At 36.6% G+C, this 13,815-nt stretch overlaps 1 protein-coding gene across 3 annotated transcripts in view; it reads left to right on the forward strand.

Moving 5' to 3' along the window:
- nfatc2a (nuclear factor of activated T cells 2a) overlaps positions 1-5,014 on the forward strand; it is a 29,635-nt gene extending 24,621 nt beyond the window's left edge. For all 3 annotated transcript variants that reach the window (XM_032558732.1, XM_032558715.1, XM_032558723.1), the window contains exon 10: positions 4,015-5,014. In XM_032558732.1, coding sequence (XP_032414623.1) covers positions 4,015-4,070 — 56 coding nt within the window. In that variant the 3' untranslated portion in view covers positions 4,071-5,014. The remainder of the gene's footprint in view (positions 1-4,014) is intronic.
- The last annotated feature ends 8,801 nt before the right edge of the window (positions 5,015-13,815 follow it).

Genomic DNA, 13,815 nt, shown 5'->3' on the forward strand with positions numbered 1-13,815 from the left:
CAGAGCTGATTAGTCTGAATACCGTACTAAAAATGCAATCTCCTCTATTAATGAGTAACATGTTGTTCTAGCTTTAGGTATTTCTGAAGGAAATCTGAGGAAAATTAAAACTATAAATTTATAAAATAAGTTTTTTCTGTGTTTCACATTTGCATTCCTATGAAGCTACACTCTTGTTTAAATAGATCTATTTACAGACCATACAGTTGAAGGAATATAAACACACAGCAGCAGCGTTCGGTCTAAACTCTGCCCTTTAGATGTCGACACCAGATTTGTGGTTTTACTGTCCCTTATCTCTGCTTTTCTCTCCTTTAGTGTCAGCGCTCGGCCACCTTCACACTGCCTCATAAAGCTTTCTCAGATTGATCGAGTCATACTTGACCTATAAATCTGCCACACATACTAACAGCGCAGCACGTAGCTTGAAAACCTGGACACACACACACACCCACGCATGTATATACACACTCCAGCTTGTGCCAGGCAGTAGACAGCAACTGAGTCGGCTTCTGTCCAGGGTGTCCCTCTCTACCCAGCCTTGGTTTGTAAACAGCGCAGCTATTTGGTTCATAACCCAGGAGCCAGACACTCGCCTATTGAACAGAGCAGCATTCCCCCTGGCTTCCCTCAAATAGTCGGTCCGTGCCAACTGTTCATTAGGCCCAGTAAAGCCGCACTGTGTGCTGCCCGTCTGCAGCGGTCCTGTTGCTTCTCGAAGGCCTTCTTCACATTCAGGAAAAAAATCCTGTGGCCCTGCTGCGGAGATGAAAGTTCCTTTAAGGCATTGGGTGTCACAGGGAATTCCACCCTGCTCTAAAATAAACAGGGATGCTGATGTTGTGACGACAGCAGAGCGCCCAGTTTGGCTGTCACTACAGTCTCTGAGATTCTCAGATGCTGCTGGTGTTATAAAGTGAGCTCTGTGTTCAGTTTCCCATCTGCAAAGGATCAGCAAACCAAGGAGATGCTGAAGGACAGCAAGACTAATATTAGCCTGGTGAATGGAGCCTTCATTAGTTGTTTTTTTTTAAAGACGATTTTTGTTGTTATATTTGACTTCATATTTGGAGTTGGGCGTGTATTGGATACCTATAAGCAATCAGAGCAACATTTGTTTTGAAAGTTAAATATTATAATATTAAGGTCAAGCTAACAGTCATTCAGACCAGATCCTGGACTGTTCAAAGTATTTAAATTCCAAGTCTAAAAGACTTCAGACTCCACTTAGACTTGTGCTTTGAAGTTGCAGAATGTAACTTTTACAGAAATATGTTGTTGGTTTTGTTTTACATATTTCTTAACTGTCGTGACGGTAAAATATGAGTAATAATCTGAAAAGATCGATATCTGTTCAACTATTGCTGTTTGAAGAAATGTACTGCAGAACTGCTCCCAGTCAGAAACAGCCAATCAGAGCCAGGAGGCGTGTCTTAGCGCTTAGAACAACTAAATAGTGTTTTTTTTAAAAGTTAAGACATTCAAAAACTGAATTGTTAAATGTTGTGACACGTTTAGAGTTTGATTGGCATTTCTAGCTAAAGGTAGAGTGAAGTAGTTAGAGTCCACAAAGTTTGACCATTTCAAATCATGTATTTTAGTTGCGAAAAGAGATTTAACAAAACAAATTTTTCAAAGTGTAAAAATGATAAATCCCACATAGCAAAAAACACATCTACTGAATGAGCTGAATTTTGTAAAAGTTGAATGGTTCAACTTTCACAGAGTATGGGGAAAGAGAAACATTAATTGTAGCATAAAGGACAAACAAAATACTGCCAACGTTTTTGGCAGTTTTATATGATGGACGTTTACCCTTCAATGGTCTGTGTTATGGTTGGGTTGATTCTAGCTGAAATCAACCCTAGATATTTTTAAAATATGGATAAGTGGCTCTGTAGGGGTGAGTAGCTACTGGAAACAGCATTTTCTTTCCCAGAGTTGATGCATTAAACTTGTTTCATGAAATGCAAACTTCACAGCATTCTCCTGTCACCGTGACAGATCAAATTGAGTAAGTGTTAATAGTTGCACTCTTTGCCTCTTCGATATGGAAATCAGGACTTTAAATAGAGCGTACGCAAGCTGGCCGAATTCCTCTGCCTTGGAAAAAAAATTAAAGCAGTGAGTGAAATGACTCACTGTTGCACCCTAATAGCTTTGAATTTTAACAAACTGACTCATCTCTAACTTAACCAAAATTTACATCAGATGGGAAGAATCTATGTTTTTCTATTGCATATGAGGCTATAACTATACAACCTGTAAAAGAAGTGGAAGTTGTAAGAATAATGTCAGTGTTGGCATTTCTAGCATTGCTTTTGAGCATAAAATTTCCCATTTTAGAAACATTTTCAGCAGACAAAGTCGTAACTGGTTGGATAGACTTTTTTCAATCGTTTGCTAAAGTTTGCAAAACTGTATTTTAAATTATTTAATTTAATTATCTGATATATTTTGGGAGGCCATATTAAACCAAACCCAAGTGTGTCCTTATGAGCGTCTTGAGAGGCATTTGTTGATTAAAATAATCTGGTCCTTTAATGAACAAATTAAAAACAGCAGGGAATCTTTGTTGAGAAGTATTGTTTTCAGTTATTTTAACTGCTTAAGTGGAGTGATTATCTGATTAGAACTTTTGCTAGTTTGTATTTTGCACCAGAATAATATCAAATATAAATTTAAAAACTACTTTATCCCTTTTTATGCATCACTTCCTTAATCCTTATTGAATTTGTATTACAGTCAAAAAGTGCATCACAGCTGCATGCTGTTGAAATGGTGGGGAAGAAAATCTGATTCCATTTTTAAAACTATCAACCAGAGCCAATCAAGAGAAAAACAACACATTTTATGGATGTTTACATATTAAACCTTCATGAAATATGTAAAATTAATATATCCCATATTTTCCTAAGTGACATGGACATACTGTATATTGTTATGACATAAATCCAAAATCTGGATACAGGAATATATAGGTAGCTTACACAAACTATTCATACTGAAAATGTTCCATGTTTATACTGTATGTTAAATACCTACAGGAGATGGCAATTATGTCTCTTATTTTACAATATTGGTAATCTTTAAAGTTGCGAATTTATAAATTAGAATATCTTCGAACACATGAGGATGAAGATTTATTAAGTATATATATAATCTTTTCCTATTGCAAATGTTACATATATCACGTTTCAGTATGGGAATTGCTGGTCTGCATTTTAACAATTCAGCTGCCGGTGTGCAAATGTTGCTCATCTCTATGGTTACAAAATCAGGATTTGCGTTTATAAAGGCTCCAGTTCCTGCCAAAAAGTCTTTTTGGCCCATTTTGAAGTACTTGTATTACTCATCTGACCTAATGAGTTTTCCGAAGTAAACTGGGAGCATTGGCACCAGTCTCACATATTTGAAAACACAGACGGCTTTGAAACGTCAGAGATCGACACAGACGGCGTGGGATGACATGTGATGCATTGTTGGCATTCTTTGTTGCTCAATCCAGAACTACCTGAGCAGACAAACTGCTTGAGGAAGGAAGAGCAGTGTGCTGCAGGTTGTTCCCCTTTCCTGTTCTCTTTCTTCTGTGGAAGACGTGGGTTAATTTTACCAACAAAAATACATCCAAAAAAAGTCCCCTTGAAACAAGAAAAACATGTAATTGTTTGTTGGCATGTGCCCTATACAAGACCAACCTGCCCCCACACACAAACACACCCACACACACACATGTTGTGGTCCTATTTTTAGAACTGCGACACTATAAAACTTTCCATTTCAACCCCCTTCCTCTTGTGTTGATGCATTTGTAATCGGCTGAGCAACAGCTGGTTGCCTCCAGAGGTTCCTCAACGTAAACGCAGCTTTTGTTTCGTCTGAACTGAACCGTCACACTGGATTACTTGTCTGGCAGCATATTTCAAGAATGAAATCATTTTATGTTGTCCGAGGGGATGTGTTTTGAAGTCAATTACCTAAGATAACATTTTCCTGTCTTTATTTGCTTTGCAGTGAATGAAATCATCAGAAAGGATCTGACGGGGGTTCAGGCCAGAGGTCAGACATAGACAACGGAGCGAAGCAGGAAGCGACTGCCTATTCCTCTTCCTGTGCTACCCACAGACAAACAGACACGCATCAATGCAATCATCTACTCTCCAGCAAGGTGGCGCTCATCCCCCTACAATCTGATCTCCTGGTCATTGTTTCCCTTTAAACATAGAGACCGGAACGTCAGCTCCTGGTTGCTGTGTTTGCTTTGGATGGTTTCCTGCAATAAACACTTTGTAAACAGAGGAGCTCATTTTACCAGTAACATCTGCCACCAGCACCACTAGGGATTACTGAGAAAACACAGGGACATACACCTTATTTTGATGAATATCTTTACAAGTATAACCTCAGAAACCATCTAAAAAGAGAAACGAGTGGAATAAAGGGAATAATTCCTTAAACACGTCCATAAAGCAACTTTATCTGCTCTATTCCGGCAATAAACTCACACCTCTTGCCTTATAATAGCAAAGATCTGGTTTGTAGCATGCAGCTATTTCACCAAAAATGTCTAACAGGTTATTGCAAAACCAAAAAATAAAGCACAAATCAATGTTCTCTTGCGGCTTGTAATATTTTTCAGCCTTAATTGCACAAAGTTTGTCTATAAGTTTCTTTCTGTTGCTTTTCCAAAGCGTTCATGCTCATCATCTCATTTTAAGTGCAATTTTGTGCTGGAAGACAAACGCACACAGCCTTAAACAATCTGTAAATGAACTATTGTGACACTGCCTGTTATGCACTGTTTTCAAACAGTGGTTGATGTTATGGCTTCTTATATCATTTGAGTCATCAGAGTAAATGAATATTTTATGCTTGTTTTGCAATAGTAATTGTTACAGTAACTTGTGATAATGCAATATTACATATATCTCTGCACATATCAAGAGCCAAAAGTGCCACAATCCAATAAATAACTTTTAAACATTAATGTAGGCAATCAATTAAATAAAATTGTAATAACTACATTAAATAAATAAGTAATGCATTAAGAATGGTTTTAATTTGTGGTAAAACTATATGTAATTATTCAGTATGTTTCTATGTGTCCTCCATTACAAGTCTGCAACATTAATCCAGACAGCAGTTTTTTGCCATTTGCCAACTCGGCTGCAGACCAATCATATTGTCTGTAGCAAAATCATCCTCTGTTGCAACGCAAAACTTAAAACAAGTGAATAAAAACAAACAAATTCTATATGCTTTCTACTTGTAATTAATATTGATTTAAATTATTTATACATTTAATAACTATTTGTATTTATATATATATGTATATATATATACAGTACAGACCAAAAGTTTGGACACACTTTCTCATTGAATTCAATGAGAAAGTGTGTCCAAACTTTTGGTCTGTACTGTATATATATATACAGTATATACTTTTTTTATGTATACATTTGCTGATTATATTTATAATTTATTTGAATTGTGGCATTTTTCGGCCCTTGATATTCACATTCTCTATTTTGGTCTTGTAAGTTTCTTTGTGAAATAAAATAAAAATGGGCATCTTTCTTTTTTTTCACAGTAATCTCTGTGGTTTTGTCCACAGTCTAAAGACAAAAAACTGTTTATATTGCTCTGTATATTTGTTGCTTTTCTTTGCAGTCATAATCATTGTACTAAAAGCTGCCTATGCAAAGCTTCCTGCTTTCAGATGTAAAGAGTGTGCGTATTATTATTATTATTATTATCATTATCTGTAAGCAACAGCATCATGTTAAGGGGGTAGAGCTGCAAGACTCAGTCGCACAGTAACAGTTTGTTTTCATGACATTTTATTTTTTGGAACATCATATTTTACTGAGTTACAGGAGGAGAAAAGTGTGAGTGTCTCATGGAAAATGTCAGTACAATGAACACTCCAAAGTGAAATAGAAGACATTGTCTTTGATATGTTCCATATTGACGATTATCACAGTAGGATGTCATATTATTACATTTAAAATTTGATATTTAACATTTCTCATTGAGCCAGTGGAGCACAAATGTATTTGACTTTTAATGAATGTAATCTGTATTAAATAGTTCCCCCTTTTTCTGTAAATAATAGATGCATTTTTATCAATGTTTCCAGAGCCTGAAATAGGAGCTATATGCTGTTTTTATATCATTTATCTATAATAGGGTTGAGTTATGATTATGTTCTTAATTCCTTGAATTATCATCAATCCATCCATAATAGTTTCTTTTGTTTTTATTATTTCACAATATTGAAACCTTTACTAACTGATGGATTATTAATGCTGTACTATTTCAGTTTTTTTTTGTAGATGTCTCTATGTTTATGTTGAAGTATGACTTTTCGTGCCTCTTCAAAAACCTCTTCTTATGGTATTTTTGTATTATTAAAAGAAGCAATAAATAATAACAATCATACATGCTAATAAGGTGTTTTCATTGTTTCAAGCTTGCTGCCCTCATGAACACATTCAACTTGAATGGGTGTAAATTTTTCTTCTCTGGTTTCTAGCTCTAAATAAAAAAGATAAATAAATATATAACTTCAAGTATGGAAAAGAGGGAGAATATTTGTATATCCAAGATGTCATCCTGATCTTATTCTCTAAAATTTAACCTCTAAATTCAGGAAAATAAAATAAAAGTACATTCCTAACAGATTTTAATTCAGAAAAATAAACCACTATCAATTAATCAAATGGGCTACAATACTACACCAGTTTCATTAAATATTGCAACTAATTCAAAGCCTAATTCCACAGTTTATTCTTTGAATGGTAAACACAGCCTTTTTTTTGTTTATTATTTATTGGAATCCACAGTGAAAAAATATTTTGAACATCAAAAGCCATAACCCAAAAAATACAAGAAGTTTTGCAAACATTATCAATTAAGTGTTAATTATTGTTATTCACCCATCCAGTGTACCTACCTGCAGCAGCACACGGGCAAAAGGTAGGACACAACCTGGACAGGTCACCAGTATGTCACATGACTACAGAGACAATCAGCCACGCACACACACACACCCACCCACACACACACACGGTGTTAAATTGGATTGACCAGAGAACCAGAAGGCAGCTGGTTAAAATCCATCACATGCAAATTTCATTCTGAAAGAGCCTGTCCACCAGGATTTGAACCTGGAACCTTCTTGTTGCAAGACAATGTTGCTAAGAAGTATTTACCAAAAAATGACTAACTCTTATTACAAAATGGTTTTTTTTGTGGTTTTTTTTACATGAAAACATCATAATTTGTAGGGGTTTTTTTCACATCTGTTCTTCATTTCCTCATCAGACTGCTGTCAATCCTGCTGGATCACCAGAGTGGTAATATTAACCCTTTACTGGTTCCTGGTGTTTATCTCTATCTCTGTGCTCCCAAGGAAAAAAAATACAGGAGCTTCTCAAAGAATCTCTAATAAAAGGTAAACCTTGCCTGAATCATATATCTGATTCCGGCGCCCGTCATTCGTGTGCCCAAAGCGTAGAGGCTTTCTGGAAAGACCAATTAACCTAGTAGTCATGTTTTTTTTTGGAATGTGGGAGGATGTTGGAGTATCTGCAGAGTGCAGGGAGAACACAAACTACATGAAGAAAGAGCCAAGACCAGGACTTGAAACCAGGACCTTCATACTGAAAGGTAAAGCTGCTACTGAATTGTCCACCAAGCAGCTCCAGAAGCTTGGCTGTTTGAACAAAATGTAAATGTATAATTTATCGTTCACTTGTTTAGATCTATCACATAACATCTCAATCAGATCTCTGGCTCTTATATGACAAAGTGTTGACTGTATACTGCCTGGCTCAAAAAAAAAAAAAGGTCACACATGTTAAGATTTGTTGTACCACCTTTCCCTTTGATTAAAGCACACATTCGCCATTCTGCACAGCACAGATATTGTACTGATGATGAAAAAGTCCAATCAATGTGCAAAACATTCTCCAGAGCATTCCAAGGATCCTCAATGGGGTTAAAATCTGAACTCTGGTAAAAATGATCTGGATGTCTAGACTTTTTCAAGATTATAATGCCAAGCTTCTTAAGGCTCAAATTGTAAGAAAGTGGTTCAAGGAGCATGAGACGCTAGGCATCACTTTGCCTGTCTTCTTACCCTGATTGCCCAATGTTTTGGAAGAGGAAAAATTTAGATTCATGAGATCACATGACCTTCTTCCATCACAATTGTAATGCTCTCTTGCAAATTGCTGTCTTTTTCTCTGGTTTTCCTCACTGATTAGTGGTTTTCTTCTGGCTACACAGATGTTCAGTCCCAACCCCTTCAGTTCCCGTCACATTGTGAGTGTGGAAATGCTCTTACTTTCACTATTAAACAACCCTTAGTTCTACTGCTCTTTTTACTTTGATGTCACCAAATGACCACAGGTCATGATCACTCAAGGTTTTGTCTGACCACATTTCTTCCTCAAAGATGATGGTTGCCTGCTATACTTCCAGTTTTTGCTAATGCGTTGGACAGTTCTCAACCCAAGTATAGTAATTTCAGCAATCTTCTTCAGTGTTTCTTGCTTTTGGTTCATCTTTTTCACAACCACAGGACGTGTCTTTCCTGTGGTTGGGGTTAAATACTTGTTGCTAGCTGGAAGACAGTCTTTTTTTGATCAGGCAGTGTAAAGGTACAAGGTGACTTACACTTGAAACATCCATTTGTCCTTCAGTTCCTTTTCCACAAGATGGTGCATATTTCCAGTGGCTAGTACCCTGGACAGGCTGCTATAGTCCATCACAGTGACCCATTCATTACTTTACATTATATGTTATTTATACTTGGAACATTCAGATTATAGACTAGCCCTCACACAAAGTTTAATATTTGTTTTTAAACATTAAAATATCCCCAAAATGGGCGTGAACTTTGCATCCGAGAACTTTATGAAGATATGCACATCTCTGGGTGTAAAGCAGAGACAGCTGAAAGGTGCCTCTTCTCTCTCTGTAGTGCACATTAACAGGAAAATTATTGGAGCAGACGGTGACTCATTCAAGCACTTCCCTCCTGCTCCGAGACACCAGCAGATGTACTCATGGGAGACCTAATCTGTTTGTTTATAATCCATGCAACATGGTAATAATCAGACCTTTAATCTCCAAATGTTGTGTGCTGTTGACATGGACACACGTGGTCGTGAACTGAACACAGACAGCCTCAGATCTCCCCCCCCCTAAACATCATTGAGAGGAGACCTCACATGGCCAGATGCTACGGTTGCCAAGGAAACGGCTTGTTTGGTGCAGTGTCCCGTGTCAGAAGGAGGGCTCTGTGAATGAACCCTGTGTTCAGGAAGTCTCTGGTTATGACATCATTGTTTTGGGTGAAAAAGCACCAAGTGGGCGTCGCCAGCGCCGCTCACACAGATATGCCTTGATGACTCATTCGGCCTTTAGCGGCGCTGTGGTGTAATGGCTTTGGAGTGCACACAGATTCACTGCGTGAAATCGGACAAGAGTGACTGAATGAGTGACTCTCATTCAGATCACTTCTGTGTCACTTACAACAACAACAACAGAAACAATCCGCAGGATGAAAAACAAACACACAAACACACAGGAACTCCAAAGTAACAGATTTTGCAGGAAACAGAACAGTAGTTTTCCTCTGGTTTCTCAGAGGCATGAGTCAGTTTCATTGCCTTCTGATGGGTAAACACTTTCCATACTCACCAGATGGAGCATAAACCCCCAATCCAAATAAACGCAATAATTAAGTATACCAATCTAATGTTTGGTTTAAAACTGCTGTTTCCATTCTTACCACATGATATGCCCTTCAGATGTCTTAATAAAGCAATAAAACCAGAAACAGCCTTTAACCTGCCACTATACAGGCTCAGCGCACATGTGAGAATGTGGGGCTCAGTTTGTGACGGATTAAACTCAGATTGTAGAAATACTGAAAGCAGAGAGCTGCAGTGACGAAGCCATGGTGAAGCGGTGAGCTCTGCTGACGCCCTGCAGAGGGAGACAAGAACATGTGAATGAGAGTCAGAAGCACAAGGAGCTGTTCAGCAGCACGCCACAAGAATCAAGAGACAGCTAATGAAGTAAGTAGGAAACACAAGAGCTCACTCTGAGGAATAATGGGAACACTGAGTACTTTTCTTTTTATCCACTGGGCTGGAAAATTCAGACACATTACAGAACTGAGAGGGAGTCTAACGATGGACAGATTAGAAAAGAACTTCCTGGCTTTTATAAGACATTTCAACATTTCAATGAATTTAATGGATTTGACAGCTTAAAATATATACCAATCAATCATTTGTTTTGTTTGATACCATCCCTTCAAACATCCATCCCCTTCTCACTGATCTTAAAAACTATTCACTCCTCTTTTTTTTGAAACCCATCTTGATTAAGCATCGTCTATAAATGCTTTCTCCAGAGGTGGAACCTTGAGTCTAAAGCATTTTTTCTCCAATCTAAAGAGGTTTTCAATGAGCCCTAAAACATTCCCTCAGATCTTCTTTACTAATTTTATGTAACTAAACACTGTGATTTTTTAGTAACACAGTAAAAAGCAGTGGTTCTATTCCAAGCTACCTTTTGATGATGGCAACTTTTCCGTCAATTTCTCGTGGAATCCCCCAAGGCTATATTCTTGGTCCTTATGAGCTCTATTTAAAAATAAAACCACAATGTCTCATTTTGTTGTTACAGAGATAACTTGCAGATTTACCCTACAATGAAAAGTAAATCTACTGACTTCTCTGAAGACTTTACTAGATTGCTTGGAGGCCTGTTAGGTATATATGGCTTTAAGCTTTTTTAATCTAAGTGAATAGAAAACTGAGGTCATTGTGTTTGGTCGCTGCGACCCTCACAACTCCACCTGAACTGAAAAAACAACTGAAAAAACAACTGAAAAAATAAAAATAATAAAAGGCCTTTTCTAGAAACCTAGGAGTGATTTTTGACATAATTTAACTTTTGATAAGCAGGTGAAATAAACTTGTTTATTTAATCTCTGGCTACTTGCAAAAGTTAAGCTATTCCTCAGTTTCTGAAACTCTAAGAGAGCTATTCATGCATTCATCTCATCTTTGCTTGACTATTGTAATACTATTTATTAAGTGTTACTTTCAATGGTTAATTGATTGCAACTGGTCCAAAATACTGTGTGTAAGCACAGCAGGTGATGTGCATCTATGTAATGAAGGTGGGTGTGGTCCAAGGTGGTTAAAAGCTTATATCAAGGTATGCATAATTATTTGTCAGTTTCTTTTCAATGAGCCAAAAGAGAAAATTAACTGAGTGTGGAAAGTTTCTCAGAGAGATGCATCACTCTTAAAATTGCTAAGATGTTGAGACAAGATCACAGAAGCACGAACCGTTTTGTTGCAAATAGAAAATAAAGTAGCAAGAAACGTGTTGTGAAAAAAGATGCAAATTAAATGGCAATTTAATTCGCGTGAGAAAACGTGTTTTTCATTTAGCTGTAATAATTTTACGCAATAATAGTTGCCCAACAATTCTGCACAAAAAGGCATTATCCAAAGAAAGCCAAAACCTCACTTTTACATTCTAAATTAACAGCTTAGGTTGACTAAGAGTACTGTGGTTGATGATTAATAAAAAAGAAATCCACAAAAATAAGACTGGCCTGATCATTGTGCACACTGTGTATTCAGAAAAACACTGAGTCTTTGTGCTCATGGCCATTAAAGCTAAAGATAAAACTGGTCAAAGGCCCGTTTTAGATTTATTTCTTCACTTTCAAAATGCTATTCAAAAGAAATATTACAAAAAATAAATACTGGTAAAGCATGCAAAATATGTACCAATAAAAAAAAGACACTTCTGAGTAAATGTGTTTTATTTAAGTTTTTGTTTTAATTAAACAGCCTTCACAAATTTATAATTGTCACACAGACATCAACAGGGAAGCATTACTCTGTACAATATTGGAAGCAATATTCTTTGCAGGTTCAAAACCAAGAGTAACTTCCACAAGCTCGCCTTTTTTCTCAGTGACCTCTCAGAATGCAGTAGCTAACAAAAGAAAGTTTGCTGATGAAAAGACGACCAAAGCTTTGATACAACCATCCCTGAATCAAAAAGGTCAGCTGTGTCCAGTCTAAATGACCACAGCCCAGGAAGATTACCTCAATTCCGGTCTGGGGCTTTGGAAGTTCGATTTTACAGAATATCAAAAATTACATCAGCGTTGCTCCTCGGCCTTCTCTTCATGCACCTTTGAAGTTCTCCGCTTTATCTTCATCTGCCTTTCAAACACCTTCTGGATCAGAAGTCTGTGTGTTTTGAGTTCAGCTCACCAAAATACAGTTATGTTCAAAAAACTAGAATCTCGTATTCTAGTTTAATTGCACACAATCTGAGATTTTGAAGCCTTTATTATTGTTAGATGTAATGATAAACCACATTGTACCAATTATACCAGACTAATAAAATACATTTTAATACAGACATGTGGGATTAATTAAAACTAGATTTGATATTTGCTGAAATGTTGTTTTTTTTTATTATGGAACAAAATTCCAGTAAGTAGAACATATACTCTATTGCGCATGTGTCAAACTCCAGGCCCGTGGGCCAAAGCCGGTCCGCCATAAACTTTTATGAAAATAACTGTTGTATGTTTAAATAATATTTTATCAATCAAATGAAAGCAGTTTTCAACAGAAGAAGATTACAGCCATGGGAAAAAAAATTAGATTTTTTTTTTTTTTTTACCATTTATTTAATTTACCAGAATTATTCTGACTTTAATCTTCTGAAATCAAAGGTCCGAATTCTGAGAAAGAAAAGTCAAATTTTTTTCCTCAGAATTATGACTTTTGATCTCAGAAGATTAAAGACAGAATTTTTTTTTTCAGTGCCAAATTACATCAATGTGAAATGATGTTAAGTATTACTAAACTTTAAGAAGAACTGGAGTGCAGAAGCCGCTACTCATTCAAATTTTAGGGGTTTGTTAATGAGATTTACCAAATGCGTTTAACCCCAACAGGACGTTCATTATCCTGTGAACCAAAATAAAAGTGAGTTTGACACCACTGCTCTAACATATTTAATATGACTTCAGTTTACCTCACTATGACTTTTCCAGGTTTAAGTAACATTTTACCTCTTTACAAACAAACCATCGTATGGACTTGGTGCCACTAATCATCTAATCAATGTGTCAAAACTCTGCAAATCATCTGCAGCAATAACTCAAGCATCAGGGATGTACAATATGTGAAATTGTTTTTTGTCTGAATTATTCAGAACCCTTAAACTTTTCCACAGTTTTGTCACATTAAAACCACAAATTTCCTGTATTATTTCGACCAGCATGAAGCAATTAATTATTGTGGGGATTAAAGGAAATGCTGCATTTTTTCTATTTCTAACGAAAAGTTTACTCTTCTACCACTAAAATTCAAGAATGTCCAAAATAAAGTCCAGGATCATTTACAAATGATTTGAAATTAATCTCTTCCAGTAGTTAATTTAAATAAGTTGGAAGAAGAATATGATTCTTAATGAACCGTGAAACTTGAAGTGCACAAATAGATTACCTCGAAGTCTGAGTACAAGAGGAGCTATAAAGAGTGGAACAAGTTAAGTTGCTGAACACTTTTTATCACCAGGTGGTGAAATCCCACTCTCTTATTTTAAGGTGAGCGGTGACATCAGCGCTGCAGTGGACCTGCTGCTCATTAAATCAGAGGAAACAGGCTCCACTGGTAAATACAGCAGCCGCCCACCAACAGTACAAGCAACAACTGCTCCATGGATCATTTCTGTGCTTCTATGCTTCCC

This window comes from Xiphophorus hellerii, chromosome 1, assembly GCF_003331165.1.
Source record: "Xiphophorus hellerii strain 12219 chromosome 1, Xiphophorus_hellerii-4.1, whole genome shotgun sequence".
Taxonomy (NCBI): Eukaryota; Metazoa; Chordata; class Actinopteri; order Cyprinodontiformes; family Poeciliidae; genus Xiphophorus; species Xiphophorus hellerii.